General features: G+C 41.1%; 1 protein-coding gene and 1 long non-coding RNA gene across 4 annotated transcripts in view; one reads left to right on the top strand and one right to left on the bottom strand.

Moving 5' to 3' along the window:
* The window catches only part of KCNIP2 (potassium voltage-gated channel interacting protein 2), a 326572-nt gene extending 311083 nt beyond the window's left edge, over window positions 1-15489 (bottom strand). For 2 of the 3 annotated variants that reach the window (XM_072131244.1, XM_072131238.1), the window contains exon 1: window positions 14781-15487. In XM_072131244.1, coding sequence (XP_071987345.1) covers window positions 14781-14853 — 73 coding nt within the window. In that variant the 5' untranslated portion in view covers window positions 14854-15487. Of the gene's footprint in view, window positions 1-14780 lie in introns of all 3 variants that reach the window. The other variant, XM_072131243.1, reaches the window with a different exon arrangement.
* On the top strand, window positions 4829-5946 carry LOC140106239 (uncharacterized). The gene is made up of 2 exons (XR_011850741.1): window positions 4829-5448; window positions 5536-5946. It is a non-coding gene; the product is annotated as an uncharacterized lncRNA (long non-coding RNA).
* Window positions 15490-15692: the final 203 nt, after the last annotated feature.

Below are 15692 nucleotides of genomic sequence, written 5' to 3' on the forward strand. Positions count from 1 at the left end.
GACCTCTGGACACATCTAGAAAACTTGAGAATGACTAGGCACCATACAATGACACTTCAACACTGAGACCTTATATGATTAGGGAAATCTAGACATATTGCTTATTCCAGCACTAGGAATGACAGGAATAAGCAGCCATCTTCTTGGCCACTATGGGCCACTTCTCAGAAATCCATGTGGACATATAGATACTTGAACATAAGTAGGGACTATAAGATGTCATTGTAACCATGAGACCTTATAGAATTCATCACGACAGCTAGAGACAATATTGCCTTTACCACTACCATTATTGGAAGGAATAGGCAATCCTTAGGGAGCAGTAATCCTGATAATATGTGCAACTTCCCCATGATTTATAGGACATCTAGCAACCTAGACAATGACCATGGATCACAAGATTATTCTGCAACCCTCTGATCTTGTAGAATCCATATAGACTTTTAGACACAGTATTGGATGGATGGAATTAGCAGACCCTAGAGAGAAGGAAGTTTATGGTCACAATGGCCAGCTTTTTCACAATCCATGGAGACATCTAGAAACCTTGAGAATAACTAGGGGGACCATAGGATGACACTGCACCAATTAGACCTCATTTGATCCAAGAAGGCATTTAGAGACAGAATTGTCCATGCTACTACCAGTAACAGATGAAATTATCAAACCCTACAGAGCTAGGAATCTTGTTGGTCAATACGGCCAACTTCTTCACAATCCATGAAGACATCTAGAAACCTTGAGAATAACAAGGGACCATAGGATGACGCTGCACTCCTGAGACCTCATTTGATCCAAGAAGGCATTTAGAGACAGAATTGTTCATGCTACCACCAGTAATGGATGAAATTAGCAAATATACCCTACAGAGCTGATAATCTTGGTGGTCAAAACGGCCAGCTTCTTTACAATCCATGAAGACATCTTGAAAATGACTAGGGACCACAGGATTACAATACAACCATGAGAACTTGTGATAGAAGAACACATCTAGACACCTTAGTGCACGTACCACCACCAGTAACGAATTAAATCAGTAGTCTCTAGAGAGCTTGGAATTTTGTTCGTCACTTTGGCCAGCTTCTTTGGAATCCATGACGACTTCTACAACCTTGACAATAACTAGGGACCACAGGATAACAATGTACCCCGGAGACCTTACACGATCCAGTATTATATTTGCCACCACCAGTTATGGATGGAATTAGCTGACCCTACAAAGCTGGGTACCTTATTGATCACAATGGCCATTTTCTTTGCAATCCATGAAGACATCTAAAAACCTTGAGAATGACTAGAGACGCTAGGATAACACTGGACTCATAAGACCTTATTTGATCCATGAAGACATCTAGAAACCTTGAGAATAACCAGAGACACTAGGATGACACTGGACCCATAAGACCTTATTTGATCCATGAAGACATCTAGAAACCTTGAGAATGACTAGAAACACTAGGATAACACTGGACCCATAAGCCCTTATTTGATCCATGAAGACATCTAGAAACCTTGAGAATGACTATGGACACTAGGATGACACTGGACCCATAAGACCTTATTTGATCAGAGAAGACGTCTAGAAACCTTGAGAATGACTAGAAACACTAGGATAACACTGGACCCATAAGACCTTATTTGATCCATGAAGACATCTAGAAACCTTGAGAATGACTAGAGACACTAGGATAACACTGGACCCATAAGACCTTATTTGATCCATGAAGACATCTAGAAACCTTGAGAATGACTATGGACACTAGGATGACACTGGACCCATAAGACCTTATTTGATCCATGAAGACATCTAGAAACCTTGAGAATGACTAGAGACACTAGGATAACACTGGACCCATAAGACCTCATTTGATCCATGAAGACATCTAGAAACCTTGAGAATGGCTGCGGACACTAGGATAACACTGGACCCATAAGACCTCATTTGATCCATGAAGACATCTAGAAACCTTGAGAATGACTATGGACACTAGGATGACACTGGACCCATAAGACCTCATTTGATCCATGAAGACATCTAGAAACCTTGAGAATGACTATGGACACTAGGATGACACTGGACCCATAAGACCTTATTTGATCAGAGAAGACGTCTAGAAACCTTGAGAATGACTAAAGACACTAGGATGACACTGGACCCATAAGACCTCATTTGATCCATGAAGACATCTAGAAACCTTGAGAATGACTATGGACACTAGGATAACACTGGACCCATAAGACCTCATTTGATCAGAGAAGACGTCTAGAAACCTTGAGAATGACTATGGACACTAGGATGACACTGGACCCATAAGACCTTATTTGATCAGAGAAGACGTCTAGAAACCTTGAGAATGACTAAAGACACTAGGATGACACTGGACCCATAAGACCTTATTTGATCCATGAAGACATCTAGAAACCTTGAGAATGACTAGAGACACTAGGATGACACTGGACCCATAAGACCTTATTTGATCAGAGAAGACGTCTAGAAACCTTGAGAATGACTAGAGACACTAGGATGACACTGGACCCATCAGACCTTATTTGATCCATGAAGACATCTAGAAACCTTGAGAATGACTAGAGACACTTGGATGACACTGGACCCATAAGACCTTATTTGATCCATGAAGACATCTAGAAACCTTGAGAATGACTAGAGACACTAGGATGGCACTGGACCCATAAGACCTTATTTGATCAGAGAAGACGTCTAGAAACCTTGAGAATGACTAAAGACACTAGGATGACACTGGACCCATAAGACCTCATTTGATCCATGAAGACATCTAGAAACCTTGAGAATGACTATGGACACTAGGATAACACTGGACCCATAAGACCTCATTTGATCAGAGAAGACGTCTAGAAACCTTGAGAATGACTATGGACACTAGGATGACACTGGACCCATAAGACCTTATTTGATCCATGAAGACATCTAGAAACCTTGAGAATGACTAGAGACACTAGGATAACACTGGACCCATAAGACCTCATTTGATCCATGAAGACATCTAGGAACCTTGAGAATGACTAGAGACACTAGGATGACACTGGACCCATAAGACCTTATTTGATCCATGAAGACATCTAGAAACCTTGAGAATGACTAGAGACACTAGGATGACACTGGACCCATAAGACCTTATTTGATCCATGAAGACATCTGGAACCCTTGAGAATGACTAGAGACACTAGGATGACACTGGACCCATAAGACCTGATTTGATCAGAGAAGACGTCTATAAACCTTGAGAATGACTAGAGACACTAGGATGACACTGGACCCATAAGACCTGATTTGATCAGAGAAGACGTCTAGAAACCTTGAGAATGACTAGAGAATCTAGGATGACACTGGACCCATAAGACCTTATTTGATCCATGAAGACATCTAGAAACCTTGAGAATGACTAGAGACACTAGGATGACACTGGACCCATAAGACCTGATTTGATCAGAGAAGACGTCTATAAACCTTGAGAATGACTAGAGACACTAGGATGACACTGGACCCATAAGACCTTATTTGATCCATGAAGACATCTAGAAACCTTGAGAATGACTAGAGACGCTAGGATGACACTGGACCCATAAGACCTGATTTGATCCATGAAGACATCTGGAAACCTTGAGAATCACCAGTGACACTAGGATGACACTGGACCCATAAGACCTCATTTGATCCATGAAGACATCTAGAAACCTTGAGAATGACTAGAGACACTAGGATGACACTGGACCCATAAGACCTTATTTGATCCATGAAGACATCTAGAAACCTTGAGAATGACTAGAGACACTAGGATGGCACTGGACCCATAAGACCTTATTTGATCCATGAAGACATCTGGAAACCTTGAGAATCACCAGTGACACTAGGATGACACTGGACCCATAAGACCTCATTTGATCCATGAAGACATCTAGAAACCTTGAGAATGACTAGAGACACTAGGATGGCACTGGACCCATAAGACCTTATTTGATCCATGAAGACATCTGGAAACCTTGAGAATCACCAGTGACACTAGGATGACACTGGACCCATAAGACCTCATTTGATCCATGAAGACATCTAGGAACCTTGAGAATGACTACAGATACTAGGATGACACTGGACCCATAAGACCTTATTTGATCAGAGAAGACGTCTAGAAACCTTGAGAATGACTAGAGACACTAGGTTGACACTGGACCCATAAGACCTTATTTGATCCTTGAAGACATCTAGAAACCTTGAGAATGACTAGAGACACTAGGACGGCACTCGACCCATAAGACCTTGTTTGATCCATGAAGACGTCTAGAAACCTTGAGAATGACTAGAGACACTTGGATGACACTGGACCCATAAGACCTTATTTGATCCATGAAGACATCTGGAAACCTTGAGAATGACTAGAGACACTAGGATGACACTGGACCCATAAGACCTGATTTGATCAGAGAAGACGTCTAGAAACCTTGAGAATGACTAGAGACACTTGGATGACACTGGACCCATAAGACCTTATTTGATCCATGAAGACATCTGGAAACCTTGAGAATGACTAGAGACACTAGGATGTCCCTGGACCCATAAGACCTTATTTGATCCAAGAAGACGTCTTGAGACAATAATGGATATGTCCCCACCAGTAGTGGAAAGAAATAGAGACCTCTATGAGCAACACTGGTTTCTACACAAGGTCCTTTATGTATTTTTGTGTCCAGCCCGTAGCCCCATCCTAGGTAGACCCTCCATTATTCTCGGAAACTTCAGCCAACCATCATTGTTACTCGGTAAAACCCAGCAGCAGATGTCTCCTTCCAGCGCCACGGTCCTTTTATGATGTCACAAACCATCAACTAAATTGCTGTCAATATTTAGCAGCAAATGTCGGAATCCGTGCGTGTGTATTCAATAGTAAGAGGATTAGGCCGACCTCCCAATCCATCCAAGACCCGTTCCCACCGTCACAAAAGCCGGAGCGCTATCTGCCAATGTTCTCCGACAAGTCAATGCTACCACATTAAAAAGCTGTAGAGCAAAAGACTTAACTAGATATTACCATGGCGACTTCCACATCAGGAAAAGACGAGTTCGGGACTATGCTGCCGTAGGTGTAGCAGAGCTGATTTTGACATTTAACTCTTCGAAGCCGGAATATTAGTCCACCAGGAGATGAATAATTTAAGCCAAATGACAATCTCAGCTCTGCTGCCTCCTTAAAGCTATAGGCACACAGTATAAATGGAGGAGGTGAGGACTTTATCATCCGTATAGACATATTACTCTCTCACATCACAGCACAAATTGGGAAGATTCGACTTTTTCCAAACACTAGAGGAGCAAGGATTCCTCATCTCTGCCCAAGTCTCAATCAATAGCCCAGAATCAAGCCAGGACAGCAAATTGTGAAGCTCATTTGCATTTTCGTTTAATAAAGCTCGGAGGTAATTAGACATGCTGGTTAGATGGATAATTGCAGCATCCCTTTAAGATGGAAATTTAGTGACGGCCCCTTTGTTTGAGATCATTAGGTGGACATAGTCATCGGGCTTTCTGAGCGTTGATAAGAGTTCAATTTCTCTGTGTTGCACCAAAAAATTTGCAGAAAATGTGGAATTCGAGAAAAAGGAAGAAGATCACACAGCGATCAGCAGCCTGGGAATAGCTATAGACCTGCTGGGGGGTGATGGAAGACACGTCGTGGTGACTACCTACAGACACCTACCTCCTGAGGTCGTGGCTGGACCAAGACCTCCTATAGTGAAGCCCCTGATGATGCCACCACAAATCTAAGTGATTATATTAGAAGTGACAAAGGACAGACAACAGCCAGCGGTCACCTTCCCCGTACACACAACATGTCAATCAAACCACCGAGTTATGTGACCCTATGTTACAATGTGTTACAATTAATACGATTAGTGGGATCGATTTGTTTTACATATGTGTTTATAAGTGTCATTTGCCCTTTTTTTTTACATAGAGACATAAAAATAAACATAAAAAAATAAATCTGAACTGGCAGCAGCAGGTTATAGATCAGAATTGAATAAAAATATTGTACATAGTGCTTCCTGCTCTATAACATGCTCTATGCCTGCAGATAGGACACTATGTACAATCTGCTCAACTCCTCCTGCTCTATAACATACTGCCTGCAGATAGGACGCTATGTTCAATCTTCTCACCTACTCCTGCTCTATAATATGCTGCCTGCAGATAGGACACTAAGTAGAATCTGCTCAGCTCCTCCTACTCTACAACATGCTGCCTGCAGATAGGACACTATGTACAATCTGCTCAGCTCCTCCTGCTCTATAACATGCTGCCTGCAGATAGGACACTAAGTAGAATCTGCTCAGCTCCTCCTGCTCTATAACATGCTGCCTGCAGATAGGACACTATGTAGAATCTGCTCAGCTCCTCCTGCTCTATTACATGCTGCCTGAAGATAGGACACTATGGACAATCTGCTCATCACCTGCTCTATAACATGCTGCCTGCATATAGGACACTATGGACAATCTGCTCAGCTCCTCTTGCTCTATAACATGCTGCCTGCAGATAGGACACTATGGACAATATGCTCATCTCCTCCTGCTCTATAACATGCTGCCTGCAGATAGGACACTGTGGACAATCTGCTCAGCTCCTCCTGCTTTATAACATGCTACCTGCAGATAGGACACTATGGACAATATGCTCATCTCCTCCTGCTCTATAACATGCTGCCTGCAGATAGGACACTGTGTACAATCTGCTCAGCTCCTCCTGCTTTATAACATGCTACCTGCAGATAGGACACAATGTATAATCTGCTCAGCTCCTCCTGCTCTATAACATGCTGCCTGCAGATAGGACTCTATGCACAATCTGCTCAGCTCCTCCTGCTCTATAACATGCTGCCTGCAGAAAGGACTCTATGCACAATCTGCTCAGCTCTTCCTGCTCTATAACATGCTGCTTGCAGATAGGATACTATGTACAATCTGCTCAGCTCTTCCTGCTCTATAACATGCTGCCTGCAGATAGGACATTGGGGGTCATTTATCTTAGTCTGTATAGGTTCTTTTTAGTGACTTTTTGAGTGTATTGGGGTATTTGGATTAGATCAAAGACAGTGTTGCGAAAGTATTCACACCCTTCATGATGCTAGTAATACTTTCCAGCCAGCAGAGACCTGCAGAGGTGACTGATCTCCCATGGGAAGTTCTGGAAGTGGCAACATGTTTGGCCCAGATGGATCACATGACCTTTGAAACCTCCTGTCTCTAAATCGGCATTTTTGGCACTTCCAGTATCGGAAGTCTTGATTAAATTTCTGATTCTCCTAAAACCGGGATTTCCAATTTCTCCCCAATTCCCGCCCTCCCCCCAGTCTAAAGCAGGACGTCCTCAGTCATTGTACAGTAGGTTATAGGGTGGACCGATGGATTAGTCCATAGTTATTGCCCCACACACACAGACACTTTCTTATTTAATCAGGGAATGTTAGAAATCATGGCGTCCTGGGAACAGACTCAATACAGAGCGTGACCTCAAAAAATAGGATGAAATTTAACCACTTCCTGTCCTTACCAAGAAGGGATTAAAGGGTTGTTTCACTATCCCATAAAATCTCTCTTAAGTCCCTCTACAGGACATTGAGGAGGACTGGAGCGCTGATACAAAGACACAAATCCTCTGTATAGCTATAAAAAAAAAACATTCCAGCTACTGGCCGTCACCACTAGAGGGAGCTTGTGAGATGACAACATACTCATATATTCTGTATACAGTGAGCTCCCTCTAGTGGCAGCGGGGGTCAGTGAGTATGTTATCTTTGTGACTGAAATTATGGTTTTAATGTCTACATGGAGTCTTGTCTCTTCTGATAAGCCCCACCCACTTAAAAAGTCAGAAATTGTAGCATAAATAGGGATAATAATGTGCCAGAAAATTCCATTTAAGGTTTTCCCTTTTTTCTTAAAAAGAGTCAGAACCTGGGACCTAAAAATTATGATGAAAGGGGGTTGTCCCGAGACATACTTAAAGGGGTTGTCCCAATACATACTTAAAGGGGTTGTCCCAAGACATACACTAATCTTCTAAATATAGGACAGGGGATAATATCTGATCATAAGTGATTACAGGGGTCTGAAGTGCCCTGTGTGAATGGATCGGTGGACTTGTATGTCCCACCACAGCTCCGTTCACTTGCAGTCCCTTGTGATCATTGGTGGTCCCAGTGCTTGAACCATCAATGATAAATATAAGACACCATCAAAGCAAATAGAAATAAAATCCCTTTCCATTATTCGGGAGAAGGACCTCATCTGTCAGTCAGTAGCTATAAATAGTGTCTAGAAGAATTTGGGTGGAATAATAAATTCCTGATTCCTATTGAAATTGTGTAATACTCCGTTTCTCCTGCGGAGGCGCTGTAGGAGACTTGGACACTTCTCACACAGATCACAGCTGATCACTAGGGGTCCCACCTTTATGGAGCCTTTGGGAGACTGACTGAATTAGTATCCGGAGCTGAACTGGTTATTAATGTAATTCAGGAAGCAATAACTTGAGGCAGGATAACCTCCCCTTTAAGTCTGCTCCATCTGTACAGCCCATTGAGCAGTCACTAGTGAAACAAGAGGGAAGGGATGAGATACACAAAGTGTAGCGATCTCTGGATTGGATAGGAAATTGATTATGATGTAATTAGTGTCCCTGTATAGAATGGAATTATGCTCCTAATTAAAAAGTCTTAATTAAAGGGGATGTCCCCATTAATTCATCCGCTTGGGAATTCCGCCAATCCAAAGGTTCTACAATTAAAAATTCTCTCCTGGCTTCTATTTTTAAATATTAGGACATTTGTCCTCCTCGGAGCCGGAGCAGCACCTTGATTTATGATGTGGTAGAGGAATTCGGGGTCTATCCATTAATAACAGGAACAAAGGACTGGGGCGTTTGCCAGCTTCACCAGATTTATGCGTCGGGACGTCGATTGCTCATTATTTCCCACTATTTTACAGTGTTGTGAGCCGTTCTGTGTCCGGACTGTGGATTTAGCAGCTTTACCTCCCTCTCTCACAGCGAAAGTCTCAGCATTCTTAGAATGACCTATATAACCAATAAGAGATCAGAGACCAGAGATCTCTTGTTGCTGCTCATATCAAGTTCTCACGGTCAACTAACACTATTGCAATAAGAAGCTGAATTTTAATGAACAAGGAGGAGGGGCTTAACTAAACTGTCCTCTATAGGGATGTGTCCCAAATGTGCATATTTGATGTTTTGGTCATGATGGCCTTAAAGGGGATTTCTATGGTGCCAGAAAACTGTAAAATAAAAAAGTAGGGATACTTCATGATCCTCGGGTCACATTCTTGTGGCATGAACCTGTCCCTAATATTCAGGTCCCATTTGGACCAGAAGTGGCTCCCAATGGGCCACTGGTTACCTAAGGGATCACATGTTCGTGGTCGGTGATTTCACTGCTGATGACTTATTCCCAGGAGCCTCACCACTTTGGGTCGGGATGGGACTGGAAGAGAAGGAACCAGGGTCCGAACTGGTTGAATGGCACACCAGTGGTTACACAATCACTGAATTTTCAAACCCCTTTAATTGGGCAATACCTTTTAGACAGTAGCCGGATGAATTTTTATTTATTGGTACCTACTAAGACAACTATCTAAGAGGCCAGTTACACAAATTAGGCTGCGCTGCAATACTACACTCCACCAACACACAAAGGGGGCGCTGTTTCTTTGTAAAATTCCTACCCAGCTTTCTAATTCGAACTCCGTTAAATCATGCTGTAACTCCATGTGCTGCTAGTCCTGGGCCTGATACTAGAATGAAAGATTCATATTTGATTCCTAAAATAGATTGTGTATCCATAATGCCGCCATTCAGCGCCGAGCACAGGTGGGAAAAGCCTTTGATTGACTGCATTGTTATATTCCGCTTATTGCCGACTTGTCCCATGTTATATAAACAGATGTATTTGTTGAGAAGCTGCAGACGCCTTGTATACACACATATAGGATGAGTACATGGAGGGGGCTGTCGCCTACACATCTAATCTTTCATGTATATACACCATAAATCTGACACATACATATTATGGCTGCAGCCCCCGTGCTGTGTATAGTCATGACCTACAATATATACAGCACAGGAAGGGGCTCTCACGGGTGATACCCACTGATAAAGGGGGGAGAACACATTGTATCCTGCTCTTATAACCTGGGTAATATGTTTGGGATAAACTTGTAGTGCAATACTCTGCATGCAGTATTATAGTAGTTATATTCTTGTACATAGGGGGCAGTATTATAGTAGTTATATTCTTGTACATAGGGGGCAGTATTATAGTAGTTATATTCTTGTACATAGGGGGCAGTATTATAGTAGTTATATTCTTGTACATAGGGGCAGTATGATAGTTAGTATATTCTTGTACATAGGGGGCAGTATTATAGTAGTTATATTCGTGTACATAGGGGGCAGTATTATAGCAGTTATATTCTTGTACATAGGGGGCAGTATTATAGTAGTTATATTCTTGTACATAGGGGGCAGTATTATAGTAGTTATATTCTTGTACATAGGGGGCAGTATTATAGTAGTTATATTCTTGTACATAGGGGGCAGTATTATAGTAGTTATATTCTTGTACATAGGGGGCAGTATTATAGCAGTTCTATTCTTGTACATAGGGGGCAGTATTATAGTAGTTATATTCTTGTACATAGGGGGCAGTATTATAGTAGTTATATTCCTGTACATAGGGGGCAGTATTATAGTAGTTATATTCCTGTACATAGGGGGCAGTATTATAGTAGTTATATTCTTGTACATAGGGGGCAGTATTATAGTAGTTATATTCTTGTACATAGGGGGGCAGTATTATAGTAGTTATATTCCTGTACATAGGGGGCAGTATTATAGTAGTTATATTCTTGTACATAGGGAGCAGTATTATAGTAGTTATATTCTTGTACATAGTGGGCAGTATTATAGTAGTTATATTCCTGTACATAGGGGCAGTATTATAGTAGTTATATTCTTGTACATAGGGGGCAGTATTATAGTAGTTATATTCTTGTACATAGGGGGCAGTATTATAGTAGTTATATTCTTGTACATAGGGGGCAGTATTATAGTAGTTATATTCTTGTACATAGGGGGCAGTATTATAGTAGTTATATTCTTGTACATAGGGGGCAGTATTATAGTAGTTATATTCTTGTACATAGGGGGCAGTATTATAGTAGTTATATTCTTGTACATAGGGGGCAGTATTATAGTAGTTATATTCTTGTACACAGGGGGCAGTATTATAGTAGTTATATACCTGTACATAGGGAGCAGTATTATAGTAATTATATTCTTGTACATAGGGAGCAGTATTATAGTAGTTATATTCTTGTACATAGGGGGCAGTATTATAGTAGTTATATTCCAGTACATAGGGGGAAGTATTATAGTAGTTATATTCTTGTACATAAGGGGCAGTATTATAGTAGTTATATTCCTGTACATAGGGGGCAGTATTATAGTTAGCATATTCTTGTACATAGGGGGCAGTATTATAGTAGTTATATTCCTGTACATAGGGGGCAGTATTATAGTAGTTATATTCCTGTACATAGGGGGCAGTATTATAGTAGTTATATTCCTGTACATAGGGGTAGTATTATAGTAGTTATATTCTTGTACATAGGGGGCAGTATTATAGTAGTTATAGTCCTGTACATAGGGGGCAGTATTATAGTAGTTATATTCTTGTACATAGGGGGCAGTATTATAGTAGTTATATTCCTGTACATAGGGGGCAGTATTATAGTAGTTATATTCCTGTACATAGGGAGCAGTATTATAGTAGTTATATTCTTGTACATAGGGGGCAGTATTATAGTAGTTATATTCTTGTACATAGGGGGCAGTATTATAGTAGTTATATTCTTGTACATAGGGGGCAGTATTATAGTAGTTATATTCCTGTACATAGGGGGCAGTATTATAGTAGTTATATTCCTGTACATAGGGGGCAGTATTATAGTAGTTATATTCTTGTACATAGGGGGCAGTATTATTGTAGTTATATTCTTGTACATAGGGGGCAGTATTATAGTAGTTATATTCTTGTACATAGGGGGCAGTATTATAGTAGTTATATTCCTGTACATAGGGGGCAGTATTGTAGTAGTTATATTCCTGTACATAGGGGGCAGTATTATAGTAGTTATATTCCTGTACATAGGGGGCAGTATTATAGTAGTTATATTCCTGTACATAGGAGGCAGTATTATAGTAGTTATATTCTTGTACATAGGGGGCAGTATTATAGTAGTTATATTCCTGTACATAGGGGGCAGTATTGTAGTAGTTATATTCCTGTACATAGGGGGCAGTATTATAGTAGTTATATTCCTGTACATAGGAGGCAGTATTATAGTAGTTATATTCCTGTACATAGGGTCAGTATTATAGTAGTTATATTCCTGTACATAGGAGGCAGTATTATAGTAGTTATATCCCTGTACATAGGGGGCAGTATTATAGTAGTTATATTCCTGTACATAGGAGGCAGTATTATAGTAGTTATATTCTTGTATATAGGGGGCAGTATTATAGTAGTTATATTCCTGTACATAGGGGGCAGTATTATAGTAGTTATATTCCTGTACATAGGAGGCAGTATTGTAGTAGTTATATTCCTGTACATAGGAGGCAGTATTATAGTAGTTATATTCCTGTACATAGGAGGCAGTATTATAGTAGTTATATTCCTGTACATAGGGGGCAGTATTATAGTAGTTATATTCTTGTACATAGGGAGCAGTATTATACTAGTTATATTCCTGTACATAGGGGGCAGTATTATAGTAGTTATATTCCTGTACATAGGGGGCAGTATTATAGTAGTTATATTCTTGTACATAGGAGCAGTATTTGATATTAGTACATACCCCCTTTTTCCTGAGAGCTGCACTGTAAATCCAAACTACAACTCGGTACTGTCAGTTGTCCTCTTGTACTCTTTCCATTAATAATTCCCTCAAAATATAAATGTAACAAATATTACTCCTTATGTATATACTCCTGTATGTTTCTGTGTGCTCTAGCATATAACCTGTATTGGTAATGTGTGTTTGCTTTACAGCTAGTGACCTAAAATAACCCAGCCATACTGTATGGTTAAATGAACTGAAAGGGAGGTAAGTGGTCAACCTACTGAGATGTACACATAGTAGAGGTTATAACAGGCTGATCAGGACTCGGCCACAGGGAGATCATTGAGATAGTGGCAGACCACATGGATGATGTCTCACTTTCAGATTATTAGGGGGATCACCTGCTCTTTACATACAGACCCCCCTGTCCAGATACTTTATATAGTGCTGGCATATACCATAGCCTTGTGCATCATTGGAGCTCGCAATCTAATATCTATAATTCATCTGTCCAATTTTATAGAAAGCCAATTACCCTGTCAGTCAATTCTTGGCAGGTGGAAACCTGAGATCCTGGAGAAGACCCAAATGTACACAGGAGAACATGCAAACTCCATGCAGATGTATCCGCCAGCCTCAACCTGCTGCATCTATTTGCATCTCTCATTTACATAGGAATTATTAATCCCCATGACACCCCCTTTATCACCTCTCAGAGGAGACTTCAGTGAGATTTTGAAGAACTTGTGACCTGTTTGGATTCTCTGCCTCATCCTTCCAGTAGTTTTCTTAGAGAACAAAGCAATATTGTTGTTGCAACAAAGTAAATAAAGTCAAAATGTCAGTATTGATGTCTATAATGTAGAATTCGCGGATGAGAATGATTAAAAATTTGCACTGCCCCTTTAAATGAGTCTTATTTGTGTCTTTGTATCATTGTATCAATCTGTTTGTTTTTGTTATTTACGTTGTTTGTTTCTTTGTATCAATCTGTTATTTGTATTGTTTTTTTTGTATCATTCTATTATACAATATGCTAAATAAATGGAAGATTCCCATAAACCCTGTGCCAGGCCTGGGATTATTAATCCCTTATTAATTACTGAAACCCCCGCACATCATATCTATGGTGATTTATGAGGTTAGTGGCCATTGTTACAGTATAAAACTGAGAATTATTTCACATCTGGTCTTAGTTAGCCATGTCCATGCTTTCCTACAGGTCATGGATGTCACCTGGTGCACATGCAGAGTATAATCCACCAACATCACCATCCAAACTGTAGGTGTATGCAAATCTACACCTGCACACAGCACACACCACCCAGGCAGTCTTAGTATGTTAATGCTGAGTGACAACCTGTGGCTCCTCAGTTTACTGTAGGACTATGACTCCCAATAGCCTGTGTCATGCTGTGACTTGTAGTTCACCATCATTCTTCTAATCCCATTGGATTATACTGTATGAGGTTCTATAATCCCTACTTTATTGTAGGTTCCAGTCACTATCCAGGAGATGGGAATCTGTAGGGATCATCTGCTTTGGATATAACATGTATAACCTATTCCCCTAAATACAAGATTTATATGACTCTCCAAACTGACTCCAACTTTCTAGTGCAACACATTGGTCAATACCCCATCAATGCCCATTGCCCTATGAGCCCCCATTGCCCAGTGTCACCCACATACCCCCAGTGCCCACCAAACCAGCCAAATCCAGCAGTGAGACAATGTAGCCATGTATTGCATAATGTCCATGAGCTTTATGTTCTCTTAAAGGGATGCTGCTCATTTTCCACACAAGCAAAGGGAAAGATCTGACTTACCAGTGAGTTGATCGTACGATCCATCTAGATCTCTTGAATCTGAAAGGTTAGCTTTCCTACCTTTACTCCTCATCTTCAGACAGAGGTATATGTGAAGACCTGGGATCAGAGACAGTTTCTCACCTCCCAGACCCTTAAGAATCCTCAGGTTCTCAGGATTTACAAGTGGATTCTACTGAGAAAAAATTATAGATCCTTATGTGTCAAAAGAAATCACTCCGGGCGACGAGGGGTTAATACGATCCTGCTTGGCATGGGCTGCTGGTGCTGGTGCTGCCTGTGTTTGTTTCCGCTTGTTGTCGTCGGATGTGTTGTGGTCCGGGATGTGTGTGGTCCAGGGGAGCTGGAGGAGGAGGAGATGCTGGAGGGGGGGCATTCAGTCCATTCCCTCTATGAGTTGCCCCCAGTTGATGATCCTCAGTGTCAGCTCTTACTACATGTGATGATGAGGAGGAGAAGGCAGATCTCAGCGCTCGCAGCTCTCAGGGGGAGTTTGCTCCTTCCTTCTCCAGTTCCTTCTTCTGATTCCCCTTTTAGTGTCTTGGAATAACTTTGATTCCTTCCTCCTGTCTCCTCTGACATTCAGGGGCTCCTGGCATCTCCTCACTAGTTACCATGTGAAGAAACTCATCCGACTACTCCTGTGCGATAACCAGGCGCAGATGCATCATCCGACTACACCAGCAGCTGTAACCGTGCGGCCACTGACTGAGAGCAGAATTAACTGCTTGTGTACTAAAGGGAAGGAGAGTTATATGTATGCAGCATCCATCTATCTATATGTCTATCTATCTCTTCACATCTATCTATCTATCTATCTATCTCCTATCTATCTATCTCCTATCTATCTATCTATCTATCTCTTCACCTTATTCTATCTATCTATCTATCTATCTATCTATCTATCTATCT

Source organism: Engystomops pustulosus, chromosome 11, assembly GCF_040894005.1.
Source record: "Engystomops pustulosus chromosome 11, aEngPut4.maternal, whole genome shotgun sequence".
NCBI classification, from domain to species: Eukaryota; Metazoa; Chordata; class Amphibia; order Anura; family Leptodactylidae; genus Engystomops; species Engystomops pustulosus.